The following is a 16675-nucleotide window of genomic DNA, read 5'->3' on the forward strand; positions in this document are numbered from 1 at the left end:
TATCTGGCCCATGAGATTAAGCAGACCTTGAAAATGACTTCTACAAAAGCTCCTAAACCTAACTGAACCATGATCATCAATGCCTCGTCCCCATTTTAGGAATGTTTAAAAGTACTCCATCGCTAAGAAAATGAAGTTCAAACTCATTAAGGGCCTCCAAAATTTATAATTTCACACTGTCTCTCTCACTTATATACCCCTGGGCTTCCTCCTTTGAAACTCTACACCCTCGCTGTTTTTTCTGTCTGGGAAGCCCTCCCCATCCCAGTTCACCTTCATGCATCCTTGAAACCTAGTTCAAATGCTGCCCGCCTTCTCTGGGAAGAGTTTGTACCTCCTCTATTGGCGCACTGTACCTAATTATTTCTCCGTCTCTTTCTTCCTCCACTGGACTGCGGAATTCCTCAAGGCACAGACTGAGCTACCTTTCTATTTACTCACAGCACCACCCAGATTCTAGATCTCCTGTCATAACTGAAACACAGAATCCATGCAGTATATGTCCATAAAATGAATGATAATTTCAAAAATTCAAAATGAGAGAAATAATAAGATAGTAAATTCTTTTTTTTTGAGACAGAGTCTCGCTCTGTTGCCCAGGTTGGAGTGCAGTGGCGCGATGGCTCACTGCAAGCTCCGCCTCCCAGGTTAACGCCATTCTCCTGACTCAGTCCTGTAGCTGGGACTACAGGCGCCTGTCGCCACGCCCGGCTAATTTGTTGTATTTTTAGTGGAGACGGGGTTTCACCGTGTTAGCCAGGATGGACTCGATCTCCTGACCTCGTGATCCGCCCGCATCGGCCTCCCAAAGTGCTGGGATTACAGGCGTGAGCCATCGCACCAGGTCATAAATTAATAATTTTTTAAACATCTTAACTCCAAATAACTGTCAACATCACAGAAGTCAATCACAAATGCCCTGAGAAAACTTGCAGTAGAAACATAACAGTGAATGCACAATCCAAATATTCAGTTAAACATTCTGTATTAAACCTTCCTCCTCATCTGCGCACAGAAGAATCACGGGCTTAGGCTTGGCTTTGTGTTCAACCTCTGATAGAAATGAGCAAACCAGCAATGAAGTCAACATGTCAGATTGCTTTGTAAATCTAAATAACTTCACATGTGATAATAAACTCTAAGAATGCATCCAATGTCTTTTTCTCTGCAACAAAAAGACACGAATATTTTTTCTCATCTCATCGGCTATTTATTAAATCAATAAATACAATTAAAAACACAGGTGCGTAAGAAATACTCTCAATAAACTGAAGGGATGCTTCCCATCTGTGTCCCTACAATACGACCCAGAAAATTCACAATGATATAAATTTAACCTTTGAGTTTAGCTCACAAAAGTGAAGTGAAATATCCAAATAGCAAATACGAAGAACGGAACTACCAAGAAACAAGGAAAGTCAGCCTCCAATTTTGTACATTTAAGTATACCCTCTCTGCCACCACAACATTCATTATGTTCGTCCAGGACAGCTCTAATGGCCATGCTGATTGATACTCAGTGTTAAGGCCACCTCTGTTCAACAGACTTTGCTTCTACTCTGTTTCAGCCAAACACTCACATGGCTACTCTATCATCACCTGGAAATCTCCCAGCTTCCCTCAGGAATTCCCCCCTCTCCTATTTCACTGAACAAGCAGGAACAAGTGATTCCAAAATTGCAATTTTGTCTCAAATGTACTCTTAAAAGTGAAACCCTCCACAATTCAACTAGCAGCAGTTCTGTAAGCTGCCTTTACATTCAAACACCCTATGGGTTAGCCAAGAACGCCCCTCCACAACAACCATAGAATTTTTATATTTGGTTTACTTTTGTTGGATTTAAATTTTCTGGATTCTGTGGCATAAGAGGATTTAACACTTGACACAAAACATTCAAAATAAGATTGGGAAAACACTGGCAAGATACAAGGCTAATCATAATGACCTCAATTAGATTTTCAATGCCTGTCAAGTTAATGGTATATAGTAGTACTGGCTTCAAGCCCTTCAAACTGAAAAATACAATTCTTTTAGATACCAGAGGTAATAGAATTCAATATTTTTTTTAAAGGACCAATTTTGATCCTCGTCACACTAAACACTAGCTGTAAAATGGCCAAAAAAGGAGCCAAAAAAAAAAAAAAAAAAAAAGACAATGACAGGGAAATTTTCATTTTGATGCCACTAAATTTTATTCCAATATACATTTTCTTTCCAAACTCTACTATCTTCTTCACACAAAATTATGTCTAGGCACCCTCTATTGAAAGTGTCCCAATCAATCAGGGCATGGATGAAATATTTCAAGAATGAGGCTTTTTTTTTTTTTTTTTTTTGCAGGCCAACTGAATTTCTGAAATACAGTTGCAAATGACTGAACATGATATACTGACAGTATTTATAAATGAAACTTTTTCACAATAAAATGTTCCAAAAAGAGGCTGAAAAAAGGAATCTTATTTAAAAGGCTTTAATCTTCTTTCTATGCTTGTTCACAATTTCTTAAACATAAGAGAAGGTTGCACAGCTGTTCGAATCTTCAATCTGAACGTAATTCTTTATCACCACAACACAAAATTTCTAGAGTAGTCATTTATTGAGTACATACAAAATGTAAGGCATTATCATGAGTGATCAAATTACTGTATAGAAAAGTGTGTGATCACAATCAATACTAACTTCTCTCCCCCACCACTTGTTTTCAACATTTAATCATCTAAAGTAGATCTCCTGTCTACAATTATTCTTTTACATTACAGTAAATATATAGTTCCTTCCCCCAGATATCTAAGTTTACCTTCACGTAGTGAAATGATCAGAGAACTTTGACAATATTACAGAAACTACTGCATTCACAACACACATCCTTCTGCGTAGCATTCTCTTATATTCCTTACCCAACTTAATTTTGTCCAAGTCACTTCCTTCCTCCTTTTTATTCTGTCTACCCTCTTGGGGGCAAGGACCTCGAAAATATTTGTGAAATGAAAGAGTGAACCTTTCTTGGTTGTACCCCTAAGAATCTAGGTTTCTTTGTGTATGAAAATAAGCTAATTTCTACAGAAATTTGGTTTTCATTTTAAATTGCTAATCAATTAAATACGTAAGTATCTATGATGAATTATTCTTAGAATAATTTGTCTGCACATTTTCACATTTCTATGGGAGTTTCTTAGGTATTCTTCAGTTATATCGTCAAACTAATTTACTGTAATGACAAAATTATATTTGTGTTAAACCATAATAAGCAATTGAGAGCATCAGGATGGAGAATATTTGCTATTACATATGACTTTTCATATGATGGGTTTTAATGTTAGTCTCTGAAGACTTAAGCTAAGACTTGAAAAACTTTGCATCAGTTTTAAAGGCTTAATCTTTGAAGTAGATGAGGATTTTTTTGAAAGATGAAAAAAATCAATAAATACGGTTAAGAAACAGTGCTTATCCATCTTTATTCTATGAGCCTATCAATTCAATTATAAACAAAATAACTGAGTAATGATATTTATAAAAACAATGTTGGCCAGGCACAATAGCTCACACCTGTAATCTAGTACTTTGGAAGGCCGAGGCAGGAGGATCGCTTGAGCCCAGGAGTTCAAGATCAGCCCGGGCAACATAGTGGGGACTCCATCTCTACAAAACATTTAAGAAATTAGTCGGATGGGCCGGGCGCGGTGGCTCACGCTTGTAATCCCAGCACTTTGGGAGGCCGAGGCGGGCGGATCACGAGGTCAGGAGATCGAGACCACGGTGAAACCCCGTCTCCACTAAAAATACAAAACATTAGCCGGGCGTGGTGGCGGGCGCCTGTAGTCCCAGCTACTCGGAGAGGCTGAGGCAGGAGAATGGCGTGAACCCGGGAGGCGGAGCTTGCAGTGAGCCGAGATTGCGCCACTGCACTCCAGCCTGGGCGACAGAGCGAGACTCCGTCTCAAGAAAAAAAAAAAAAAAAATTAGTCAGATGTGGTGGCACATGCCTGTAGTCCCAGCTACTCTGGAGGCTGGGGCAGGAAGATGGCTTCAGCCCAGGAGGCCAAGGCTGCAGATCACACCACTGCACTTCAGCCTGGGTGAGAGTGAGGACTCGTCCCGAAAACAAACAAAACCAAACACAATATCAATATGCTTTTGAAAATTCATCCAATAGTAGGAGTAGATATAACAAGTCCTTTTTTTAAGATGAATCAACCTTTAATGGATAAAAGCCATTTTCTTTACTTTCTCTTAAAAATAAAATTTATGTTGCCTCACTAATTTTACTGTGAAATAACAAGCACACACAGACAAGGAAAAACTAAACAAATGAGTCTGTAGTGACTTGGGGTGAGGGGCAGGTCTAAAACATGTAAGTCTATCTCAACAGTAGGATTCAACCTCTCATTTTTCTTCCTGTAAAATATCTCCAGGGGGTCAAAATATATTAGTCATTCAAGGTTTGAAATTTAGCAAAGCAACAAGAGTAATAATGCATTTCTTCACTTAATACAAATGACTTTTCTTTATGCAACAGATCTCTTATTCTCATAAGTATCCTTTATGGCTGAAAAGTAATTTATCAGTCTCTATCATCTAGGATGCCTTACATTTTTCAATGAAGATAGTATGTGGCTTTCTGGAAGCTAATGAAAGCCAAATTATTAAATAAGAGACAAATTATTAGATTCTCTCAAAAAAGAATCAGACAAAAAAAAAATTCCTATCAAAACCACCAAAAAATTGGCCAGATGCAGTGGCTCACACCTGTTATCCCAGCACTTTGGGAGGCCTAGGTGGGTGGATCACTTGAAGTCAGGAGTTCGAGACCACCCTGGCCAATGTAGTGAAACCCTGTCTCTACTAAAAAAAAACACAAAAATTAGCCAGGCATGGTGGCACATGCCTGTAAACCCAGCTATTTGGGAGGCTGAGACACAAGAATTGCTCGAACCCAGGAAGTGGAGGTTGCAGTGAGCCAAGATCACGCCACTGCACTCCAGCCTGAGTGACACAGTGGAACTCAGTCTCAAAAAAAAAAAAAAAAAAAATCACCAAAAAACAAAAGAAGTGACAATTTTTCTTGTTGAATCAGATTTCTCATAAGAAAACCTTCTGACTTTGTGAAGAAAAAAAGAGAGGAACCATCTGGAAATTAGGAGATTCAAACACTGTTTTGGGTCCATCATTAATAAGACCTTAAGGAATCACTGCACTTGACATTCATCAGGATCCATTCATTTACAAAACAGGCTTATTTGTCTTTTCCCTTTTCCAAAATGTTTGTCCTATTTTATTCCTCATCCCTGCTCATGGACCCTTCACTCCTGCTTCTGGAACCAACTTAATCACTCCTCACTGTATCTACTGTAATCAGGATGTTTATTACAAATACAGCTTCTGTCATTACACATCCTCATATGTGAACCCACTTCTTATCTTCTTGTCTTTAGTTGGACAGGACAATTATAATTACATGAGCTGGTTAACAAAAACCCATGTAAATTCTTTGGGACTCTGCTTCTTGATTTTTCACTGTGTTAATCATCATTTAACCACAGTATCACCAGTTTCATACACTCAAGGCTTTCAAATATCCTTAGCCTGCTTTTGAAGCTAAAAACCTTTTATTTTTGAGCAACATATGCTGATTTTTTTTAAAAAATATATAATTTCACTTAAACAGCAGATCACTATAAAGTTTTAAAGATGTAACAGCCATAACATGGCTAGTTATACAAATTCATTTTATTTTGAAACTGACTTCTTAGAGAAATGCCACATTCTCAAGCAATCTGCTTTTTGGTTTCCCTGTCCTTGGGTGAACATAAATTCAAGCTTCCATATTAGGACCAAAATTATTTTGCTGGCATTTGAAATCTTCCATTTCTACCCAGATCGGCAAAGCCTGTTTATTCGTTTTGCTAGGAAAGATTCTGCTGAAAACTAAACCAAGTTTGTTCACAGTTCCTTGCACATAGCTGATAGCCAACTAATAGTTAATAATCAAGCCAGTGTATAAACTTGCTCAATATTAGACATCTGTGGCAAGCTGCTAGTGTGCACAACATTAAAAATAGGTCTCTGGGAGGCCAAGATGGGCACATCACTTGAGTGAGGTCAGGAGTTTGAGACCAGCCTGGCCAACATGGTGAAACCCCATCTCTACTTTAAAAATACAAAAATTAGCTGGGCGTGGTGGTGAGCACCTATAATCCCAGCTACTCAGGAGGCTGAGGCAGGAGAATTGCTTGAACCCAGGAGGTGGAGGTTGCAGTGAGCCGAGATGGTGCCACTGCACTCCAGCCTGGGTGACAGAGGGAGATTCTGTCTCAAAAAAAAAAAAAAAAAAGGTCTACATCCATGTTATGTGGAAAAAAGAAAAAAAAAAAACTAGGTATTTCCCATTTGTGTAAAACATGCTTATGCTTTTTGCACATTTCTGTACTGTTTTAAATTTTTTAATGAGCATAAATTATTTTCATTTTTCAAAAAACCAAGTGAAATACACAATACATATTTAATAAATGAAATTTTATAACATGTATTCTAAAAATTGTATCTGAGATACCATGTGCTTTTTAAATTTAGATCAAACTCATATACAACAATCTGCCAATTTCCTGCAATAGTCTTAATTGGCCAAGAAGTAATTTGTCAATAAGTGAAACATCTTATAGATTTTTAACTTTCAACTATGCGGGAAACTTACATATACCCATTGTACATCAACATCATCACCATACATAGTAGCAACTAACACACAGTGCATATGCTATGTCATCAGGTTACATATATATTAACTAACATACTGTTTCAAGCATTTAACATAGATATTAATTCGATCCTCAATAACTAGAAATACTCATCCCATTTTACAAAGGAAAAAACTGAGGCACAGAAACTTGCCCATGGTCACTAGCTCAAAAGAGACAAAGACAGAATTTATGCCCATGCATTCCTGCCCTGGTCCAAACTCTCCTGATTAGTGTGCAATGCTGCTTTCTCTACATACCTGAGAAACACTCAATGACTCAGTGTTATTGGCCTAACATCATGCCTGGCATCAAAATCAACATTATAAATTGAGAGCAACTCTGGTTCTTTCTATAGAGGTGAGATTTTTAAAAACCTCTCATCTTCCCCATTTTAACTGTCTTCTTTTGTAAGATACTGTGAGTCTCGCAAGGTTCAAGCTAAATCTCTATTGCATGTTTCTTCAACATGTAGCCACACAAAATAAACCTAAATAAAATGATCTCTTAGGTTTGTATTTCAGGAGATTGAATACATGTGAACCTGAGACTTCTGTGGCCCTCTTTGAATACTCAGCTAGCTAATCTATTAAGTATCCCTTTTTCATAAAGCTATTAATTGATGAACATATCCAGGCTTTTAAACTTAAATATGTGAATTTATTCCTAGAGCAAACATTGTCCTCCAGTTTTTGCTAGATTTCTACTTCTGAAGAGGTACCACTCAAGCATATCTATTAACCAAGATTAATCTAAAGAGGAAAATCTGCCAAACTTTTTTTTCCAAGAAAAATACTAGTGTCCTCACAGTAATGGTTATTTCTTAAGCCATCCACACTAAACTGAAGAAATAGTTACATAACATTTCCCCCTTTATTAAGCTTTTCACTTGCAAAATCAGCCTCAGGGTTTGAGTTCTGTCTGCTTTTCTTCTTACACAACAATAAAAAAAGAAATACATATTTTATTGATTAAACTTGTTACTCATTCTGGGCTGTGCTCATTCCTTCCCCTGCCACCTTCTGTCTTCCCCCACCCACTCATGAGGGTGTATCTGTACACTGGCTGTGAGACCCACAGGGTGACGGCGTTTCCAAGGGTTTGCAAAAGACGGCATTTCCCATCCATCCCCACTACATACATTTGCATCTGAACTCTCACTATGAAAAGGAAAAGATTTTTTTGTTTCTGTTTTCTTCAGCCCTTTTCTGTCTACAAAGCCAATCTCCTCTGTTCAACTCATCGGAACATTTATACTATTTTACGGGATAGTGTTGCCTGAATGCAGAATCACAACAAAGCCAGTTGAGATCTTTAAATTAAAAAAAAAAAAAAGAAAAAAAAAAGACTTCATAATCAAGTATAGTCAAGTGAAACAGAGAGAGGTTGAAAACCACCAGACAAAAACAAAACACAAACAGAAAATGTGATTTTTCCCTATCCTCCTCGTTGCCACTCAGGGAATCGCTTTGTTCATCTCATACTCCCTCCATCAAGATGCTACTGAAGCTCCCTGGTCCTGCATTCAGCCCCTTACCTTTGACCTCTCAACTCCTTATTTCGAATTCCCTACCCCTGTTGAGAGTACCCTGCACCAGCATCTGTCACTCAAGCGAGCGAGCGAGCGAGCGAGAGAGAGAGAGAGAGAGAGAGAGAGAGAGGGAAAGAGACAGACAGAGGTGTGTGTGTGTGTGTGTGTGTGTCTGTCTGGGAGAGGCAGAGAGGAATGTAAACAAATACTGTATATGCAAAAACTTAACCTCCAATCCCCAGACCTGGGATATAAACCTGGCTGGAAATTTACCACCAGGAAATGCTCCAGGATTATCTATTATCTCATCCCATTGTTCCTACACTTTTTAAATACAGGAAGTTTTCTCTGTAACATATTTACTCAACATACTTAATCTGTATTTTCCTTTTGGTATTTTAGTACATTCCATTTTGTTTTATTATCTGTGCATGTTTTATTTACCCTGCAAACTTCCTGGGAGTAAGGGGAGGGAGGCGGGAAGGGGAGGTAATGAGGTACGCAGTCAAACTAAACCTTACATTCTGGAAGTTTTAAATTTAAAATGCATCTGTACAGGTTTATCTTTACATTTGTAATTGATAGAGATTTTAAAAGAAATGTATTAATGAAAGATGCTTTGTAAGATTCTCAAGGTAATACAATTTGCAGAAACAATGTACATTTCTACTGAATTTAATGCACTACTCACTGATAGTTCAGTGGCCACGTGAAATGCAAGTAATAGTTATGCTTATTTCCAGAATGACTGACAACATTCATACAAGTATCTGTAGAAGACTCTAGTATGCAAAAAACAGTAACATAAAATAGAGATCCTCTAGCAACAAGACTTAACATAAAGATAACCTCTCCCATTCCTTCAAACCAATATTGTTGATCATATTATTTCTTTTTAATTTTTTTGAATCAGCCATTCCTCATTTAACGTCGTGAACTTGCATGTTCCTTTTCATTTCCTCAGTCAGGACCAGTATTATTCCATCTAGTAACTTCTCCGCAGTACTAATAGCCTTGCAAATGTCGTTCAGGAGCCTCTGCTGGTTACGGTGAAACGAGAAAAGCTTCTGCAGTCTGCCAGTTATCATGGTTTCTCACCGATTAGCAAGAACCGTGACTCCTTACAGATCACCATGAAAACTGAGCTTTACTATTCTGTGTGTCGGCTTCTACCTTTACGGAGGTACTAGTCAGTAGCAGCAGGTTTCCATAAACTATAAATTAGCACTACCACAAAGGTAAGATGATTGAGGTTAAACCCGCAACAGAGGGAAATAAAACTTAAGAGGAAGCTAGATTTAAAAATAAATAAATAAATAAATATTAGGGTAGTGAAACATCATATGGATTAGGGTTTGTTAAACTCACACCTCTATCAACATACCAGCCAAAATCATCAACCCAGATAATAACCGTGTTTCCCCCGACAGCCAAGGCCCCATTATCATTGCCCTTATTCATTTCTTTTCTACAGCCACCTGCAGCAGACCTATTTTCTAAGCTCTATAAAAGACAGTCAACTCGTAATTACATCTTTTCAGTGGACACAGAGAGAACCAGATAAACCACCCTCAAACCTCAGTAGACTGAATTACCTACCCTTCTACCAACACTTCGCAAAATGGAATAATTTGACTCTCACCTCCACCCTTTAAAGGAGTTAACAATAGCTACTGAAAAGGTCCCAAAAGATGGCAGAAAGAGCAAATTAATGCAATTAAACAGACCAAAAACTAAATTCGAATCTGCCTACATGCTTCCTCTTTTTATACAGAAAGAAATATTGCTCAACAAAGTTACATATTTAAGTTTCGACAAAAGCTTCAAAAATACGGTTATCATATGCTTTTAATTCCTTAAATGTATGGTTTTTAATTTGTAGTAAGACCATTCAGGAAAACTGGAATAATTCTACAAATAAATGTAAGTCATGAGAGAAATCAGAATTCTCCAAGTGCATTTTTTTAAAACATGGAAAACGAAATTCTTTAACTCTTAAAACAACCTGTCTTAACTAGCCCTAAGGTGATTCCTGAGCCACTTGTGGGTAAAAACCAGAAGGCAAAAAAGTTCAATGACCTTGCAAATTAGAAACAAACTGTAATGGTGTGATAGTCTGTACAGCCTCAGTGGAATTACAGGAAAACATCTGTCCGGAAATTGCTTTTTTTCTTTTGGAAAATTACTAGGAGGTTGGGGGAAAAGAGGGGAAAAACGGGGAGGGAAGGTTGCAAATGTTAAGATGCCAAACAGGAACTCAACCGAAGTGAAATACAACCTCCTCTGGCCCAACTGTCATGCAAACAACTTCTAAACATCTTTAGATGTTAAAGAAAAACAGTCATTGTGCACAGGCGTTAGCTGAATGTTCGAGAGTTGGATGAATGGGGAAGACTTGTTATACACCTAGTGGTGGGTGGATTTCACTAGGCTGCAGCCTCCACACAGCTTTTCTTTGCTGCACTGCAGAGGCGCCATCTTCTCCGTCTTAATCTTCACTCAATTCAATCCTTTTATCTGCACCCTAAAAAAAAGACCCTTCGGACCCTCCCCAGCATCCTGTGCCCCCAGGGGAACTAAACCAGAGTCCCCAGAGCTGCCAGGGAAGAGGCCGCGCCTTAATCAGACAGACGCCTCCTTGGATGCACAGGACAGAGCCCGTGCCTCCCCACCATCCGCCACTGCCCTTTCCAGACGCACATCCCACTCTCCGCCTTATTTCCTCCCCGCCAAGGACTTTACAGCCCAGCACAAAATTAAGCCTCGGAGGTGATCCGAGGTTGGGAAGCAGAGGGGCCCCGAGGCTCCGCCAGAGGCCCCAGCAGCGTCTCTACCCCCTCCGAGGCGGACGCGCAGCGCCAGGAAGGGAGCCGGGCGGGAGCCTCGGTGGCGCACTGACACTAACGCGGCTCGGCCCACGGCGAGGGCGGGGTGTGGCGGCTTTTGTTCCCGGGGACCTTCTGCCTCTCAGACAGAAGCTTAGGGTGCGAACGAACTCCTGGGACGTCCAGGCTTGGGGAAGGCGCGGGGTGGCTATGGGTCTCCGACCCCTCCCATTTCTCGCAACTTACACAAAAGGGAGACGCGGAAATGCACAAAGTTTGCCTGTGGAAGGCAGTGCGCGACCCCGGCGCCGGCTCGGGCTAGGGTCGCACCCAGGCGGCCCCGCCAGCAGCCGCGAAAGGAGGTTCGAGCAAGGAAGGGGGGTGGGGGTGAGAGGGAAAGGTGAAACGAGGCGGAGAACGCTGGGAAAAGCGAGGGGCCCGCAGCTTCCTGGGCTGTCCGGACTCCTCCTCCTCCCCAGGGCACAAGAGAAAGGAAAGGGCAACGATTAAAGAGCAGAGGACTGGCTTCAGGGACGCTGCGTTTTCGGTTTTCCCCACGTGCTCCTTCCCCCTTCCCCCCTATCTGAATGTCTCTCGCCTCCCCCAGTCCCCGCTTCCAAGGCAGGGACTGAGTCCGGGTCTGGGCTCAGGGTCGCCCCCTCCCCTTCTCGCCCGGGTCTGGGGCGGAACCAGGGAGCCCAGCGCCTCGCCCGCTCCCTCTCCGCGGGCCCGAGCGCGAGTCCCTGGGGCAGGGCTGGGCAGAAAGCGGGGATGCGCTGGACGTCCGCAAGCGGGGGCGGAGAGGAGAGGGGTCCCCTTGACGGACCCCCCGCTTCTCTACATTAAAGACTTGGGTTAAGGTCTTGGGGGGGATTGGGTCCCCACCGTGCCCGCCTCCTCCCGCCTTCCGAGGCGCGGCACCCACCTCCAGCGCCCGAGCCGTCCAGGCGGCCAGCAGGAGCAGTGCCAAACCGGGCAGCATCGCGACCCTGCGCGGGGCACCGAGTGCGCTGCTGTGCGAGTGGGATCCGCCGCGTCCTTGCTCTGCCCGCGCCACCGCCGCCGACTCCGGGGGCCCCCGCGCGCGCTGCTCCGGGTGCTCTCGCCTACCGCTGCCGAGGAAACTGACGGAGCCGGAGCGCGGCGGCGGGGCTCAGAGCCAGGCGAGTCAGCTGATCCGGCCCACCCCGTTCGGCACCCGAGAGAGACCCCTAGCGGCGCCGCCGGGTAACTGCGCCCGCTCGCGCCGGGAGGGGCCCGCGCGCCCCGCGCCCACAGGTGCAGCGCCCTTGGCGCCGCCTGCACCGCACGCGCCCCTCTCCTCTCCCCGGCCGACGGCCCACCTGGGCTTCGTGAACAGTGGGAGGGATGAGTCTGGAGCCAGGAGAGGGACGGTGCAGGATCAGGGAAAGGTGAGTCCTAGGACGCCGGGGCTCTAGAAAAGTCGAGAGCGCTCCTGCTCGTCCCCGTGAGCTTGAATCATCCGACCCCGCAGGCCTCCCGGGGGTGTCGTATAAAGGACTGCTGCTAGGGTGCGTTTTTATCCGCATTTCGTTTTTTCTCTCGGTTTGGAGAGGTGGGGCAGGCGTTTCTGGAAGAGAATGAGAACGAGTGAAGCTTAAAGGAAACAGGATTTTCTTTGCTTGTTGAGACAGCAAAAGCCTCATTTTTTAACCCCCAACGTCAAAAGCAGCCACGAGCAACCTGGAATTTCTATCTTTAGAACGAACCGAAGGAGAAAGGCGCAGGACCTGGCGAAGAAGCGGGCAACCCATTTACTCTTCTTCTTGAAAGCAGGGTTCTGGGCTTGGGTTTTGTTTCTTTCTTATAATTTTTGTTTGTTTTGGTTTTGTTTTGTTAAAGGGGGTGGTCAGTGTGGATTTTGCGGGGCGGGGGGTCTTTTTTTGTTGTTGAGCAGGGATGTAACATCCGTCTGAGTTGGGGAAGAAGGAAAAATTAGGAGAGATCATTCGTATTCGACCCCCGTAAATGAGGACTTCTGACCTCAAACGCTGCCCTTGTTCTTCATTGTGTCTGTCCTAAATTATAGAAATGAACCTTCTGCCATGCCACTTTCTCCTGGATTAAACACGAACTGTCCACTGTCCAGTTAGTGTCCAGATAGTTTAGAATGCTCTAGAGCTGCCCAGATGTATCCCCTGCTCTTGACCTGAAGTAGCATTTAGTCACCAAGCCACAGTCCACTCCACACAGGGCTTGGAGCGAAGGACTGAAGCCAGGGAGTGCTCTGGCCCTTCTGAGGGCTGCACTGCAGCATGCCTTCTCTCCCGTGCTCATTGCGCTGACAAGGGTGCCTAAGCCCGGGAATGATGGCTCTGCCAGCGGGGTATAGACTTCCTTCCTGGGATGTCATTTGTGTACCAGCTCCCCTAAATGTTGTCTTGTGTCTTTTCCCACACTAGGCATTCAGTCTTGACCCTTGGATTACTTTTGCCCCTGAATGTCCTTTGGATGTTCTCAACAAATAAGGACAAATATTTGTCATCATGCAGTGTTTGTTTGTACGCTTCATGTCATTTACTTCCTACAAAAGCCAAAGAGGCTGTTACTATTATTATTCCTATTTATACATCAGGAAAGTGAAGCTAATGAACTCCCAAATCTAACAGCAAGTAAGTGACGTGAAGTTGGGACAGCAACGAAAAGCCTCAAGTGACAGGACAAACCCAGTTGTTCACTTTCTACACCACATTAACCCACCACAATTCCCTATTTGTTCCAGGTCTGCATGAGCAAATAAGGCAAAAAAGAAGGTATCTGAATGCAAAGAGAAAAGTGGTCCAAAGCTACAAATCTTGCAGAGTCCATTGCAAAATGCAAACATGAGACCCTTTGTTACATTATTAAGAATTTTAAGGCCGGGCCTGGTGGCTCATGGCTGTAATCCCAGCACTTTGGGAGGCCCAGGTGAGTAGATCACCTGAGGTCAAGAGTTCTAGACCAGCCTGGCCAATATGGTGAAACCCCCATCTCTACTAAAAATGCAAAAATTAGCCGAGCATGGTTACTCATGCCTGTAATCGCAGCTACTCCAGAGGCTAAGGCAGGAGAATTGCTTGAACCTGGGAGGCGGAGGTCGCAGTGAGCCAAGATTGTGCCATTGCACTCCAGCCTGGGCGACAGAGCGAGACTCCCATCTCAAAAAAAAAAAAAAAAAAATTAAGAATTTTAAGATGACAATGGCAGAGCGTTAAACGAGACTTAGGGATCCTCCCACCGCAGGGCCTGTGAGACTTCCCAGGGTTGCATGCCCATGAAGCCAGCCCTGGGAAGAAGGAGGCAGTTTTAGTTTAAAAGTGAGGGACTTTTATTTGGGAGGCTGAGGCGGGCGGATCACGAGGTCAGGAGATCGAGACCATCCTGGCTAACACGGTGAAACCCTGTCTCTACTAAAAATACAAAAAATTAGCCTGGCATCATGGCGGGCGCCTGTAGTCCCAGCTACTCGGAGAGGCTGAGGCAGGAGAATGGCGTGAACCCGGGAGGCGGAGCTTGCAGTGAGTCGAGATCGCACCACTGCACTCCAGCCTGGGCGACAGAGCGAGACTCCGTCTCAAAAAAAAAAAAAAAAAAAAAGAGTGAGGGACTTTTATTGAGCATGAAATTCAAACTTGTAGAGATGAGATCATAATCTATAAAAATTAAAGTTCTTAGATTTAGCAGTTTCTCTTTCCACTGTTGAAATTCACCACACTGACACATTCCCTGGTCAAGATGTTCCTGGGGGAAGATGATTATGCTGCCGATTGCGTCAGAATGATGGACATTGCCTGCATGTTCTCTGGTTCCTTCACTACTCAGAGGTCCTGATGGCTTTTTGCTTTTCAGTCAGTAGCTCTGTTCTGCATTTAATGCCATTTCCTGCCCTGAGGTATCTTCCAGATCCTCCAAGCAGAAAATGCAGGAACATCCCCAGTTATAACCCTACAAAGTTGGGGAAGGAACCAACAACCACTTGTCTGCTGGAATTCCTACAACAGCATCCCCATCCTAGTTTCAAGTGTCTCCATTTGCGAGATATTCACTGGCTCTCTAGACTGTGCATTCTATCTTTGGGCATTTCTGATTACTAGAATGTTCTTATCCCATTTAAAGCTCACATCCCCCGCCTTTAAACTCCCACTCAGATATCCTTGTATCCCCAGTGACCAAGCAGAATAATTCTTTTCCACACTTCAGATCTTTACAAATTTGCCAGCGGTTTTCATGCTACTTCTTCCTCTAGAGTCTTCTCTTCACAAGGTAAAACAGGCACTTCCATCAACAGTTGCATAATGGCATGGTTTCCGGTTCCCTCCACACCTTGGCCTTTCTCTAAATGTGTTCTGGCTTGTCTGTCTTTGTACAGTACTCGAAGCGTGCTCTGACTGCTGCAACACGGGAGATGTTGCCCACCACTCTGCCTGGAGCCTCATGTTGCATTTGACTGTTTTAGTAACCGTGTCCCACTGCAGACTCCAATTGGTCCAGATACCCCATTTCTATTTTATGCATAGTCTGCTGGGCCGCGTTTCTGTCGTCTTGTGTTTAGGCTGTTATCTGTGCCCCATAAAAACCACCAAAAACAATCGTTAAGTCTGAGCCAGATGAGCCCTGTAGGGCTGCTGTAACTTACCATAGACTGGGTGGATCAAACACCAGAAATGTATTTCCTCACATTTCAGGAGGCTGGAAGTCTGAAATCGAGGTGTTGGCTGTGTTGTTTACTTCTGAGGCCTCTCTCCTTGGCTTGCAGATGGCCACCTTCTCCCTGTATTCTCACATGGTCTTCCCTCTGTGTCTTTCTGTGTCCTAATCTCCTCTTCTTATAAGGACACCAGATATTGGGTTAGGATCCATGCTAATGACCTCATTTAACCTTAATTACATCTTTGACCGTATCTCCAAATATGGTCACATTTCGAGGTACAGTCAGGTTAGGACTTCAACATATGAATTTGGGGGTGGGGGTACATAACATATCCTTCTTTAGAACAGCTAAGACTTATTCTATAATCCTGTCACTCATCTTTGGCCTTTATTTCCAATGACCAATAGTTCTTTCATTTTCAGTCTGAAGATCATTCAACTCAACAGAAAAAATAGAAATGGAAGAGATCTACTTTCTCTCTGTCCTGCATCAGCATTGCGTCGTGATCCCCATGCAGCTGGCTTACCCCTCCCGCAATCATCAGGCTCTGAAAAGAAAGAAAATGACCTTTTATACTTTCCTTTAGAAAATTTTGTCAAAACTTAAACATTGACATTTATTGACATTTAAAATCTGTATTAGTTTACTGGGGCTGCCATAACAAAATATCACAGACGGGGTGGCTTAAACCAAGAAATTTATTTTCTCACAGTTCCAGAAAAGTCTAAGATCAAGGTGCAGGTAGGATTGGAATCCTCAGAGGTCTCCTTGGCTTGCAGATGGCTGCATAAGTCCTGACATGTTTTTTCCTCTGCACAGGTACCTCTGGTATCTCTGTGTGTCTTAATCTCCTCCTTTTATAAGAATACCAGTCAGATTATATTAGGCCCACCCCAGTGGCTTTAATTTAATTAGCTCTTCAAAGGCCCTACC

At 43.0% G+C, this 16675-nt stretch overlaps 1 protein-coding gene and 1 long non-coding RNA gene across 5 annotated transcripts in view; one reads left to right on the plus strand and one right to left on the minus strand.

Annotated features, from left to right (window-relative positions):
- APP (amyloid beta precursor protein) overlaps window positions 1-12234 on the minus strand; it is a 287620-nt gene extending 275386 nt beyond the window's left edge. For all 3 annotated transcript variants that reach the window (XM_030806169.1, XM_030806168.1, XM_030806167.1), the window contains exon 1: window positions 12017-12234. In XM_030806169.1, coding sequence (XP_030662029.1) covers window positions 12017-12073 — 57 coding nt within the window. In that variant the 5' untranslated portion in view covers window positions 12074-12234. The remainder of the gene's footprint in view (window positions 1-12016) is intronic.
- Window positions 12235-12416: 182 nt separating this feature from the next.
- Window positions 12417-16675, plus strand: part of LOC115833139 — a 42112-nt gene continuing 37853 nt past the window's right edge. For both annotated transcript variants that reach the window (XR_004028580.1, XR_004028579.1), the window contains exon 1: window positions 12417-12503. This is a non-coding gene — a long non-coding RNA (uncharacterized LOC115833139). The remainder of the gene's footprint in view (window positions 12504-16675) is intronic.

The sequence above is a fragment of the Nomascus leucogenys genome, chromosome 25 (genome assembly GCF_006542625.1).
Source record: "Nomascus leucogenys isolate Asia chromosome 25, Asia_NLE_v1, whole genome shotgun sequence".
In the NCBI taxonomy this organism is placed as follows: domain Eukaryota; kingdom Metazoa; phylum Chordata; class Mammalia; order Primates; family Hylobatidae; genus Nomascus; species Nomascus leucogenys.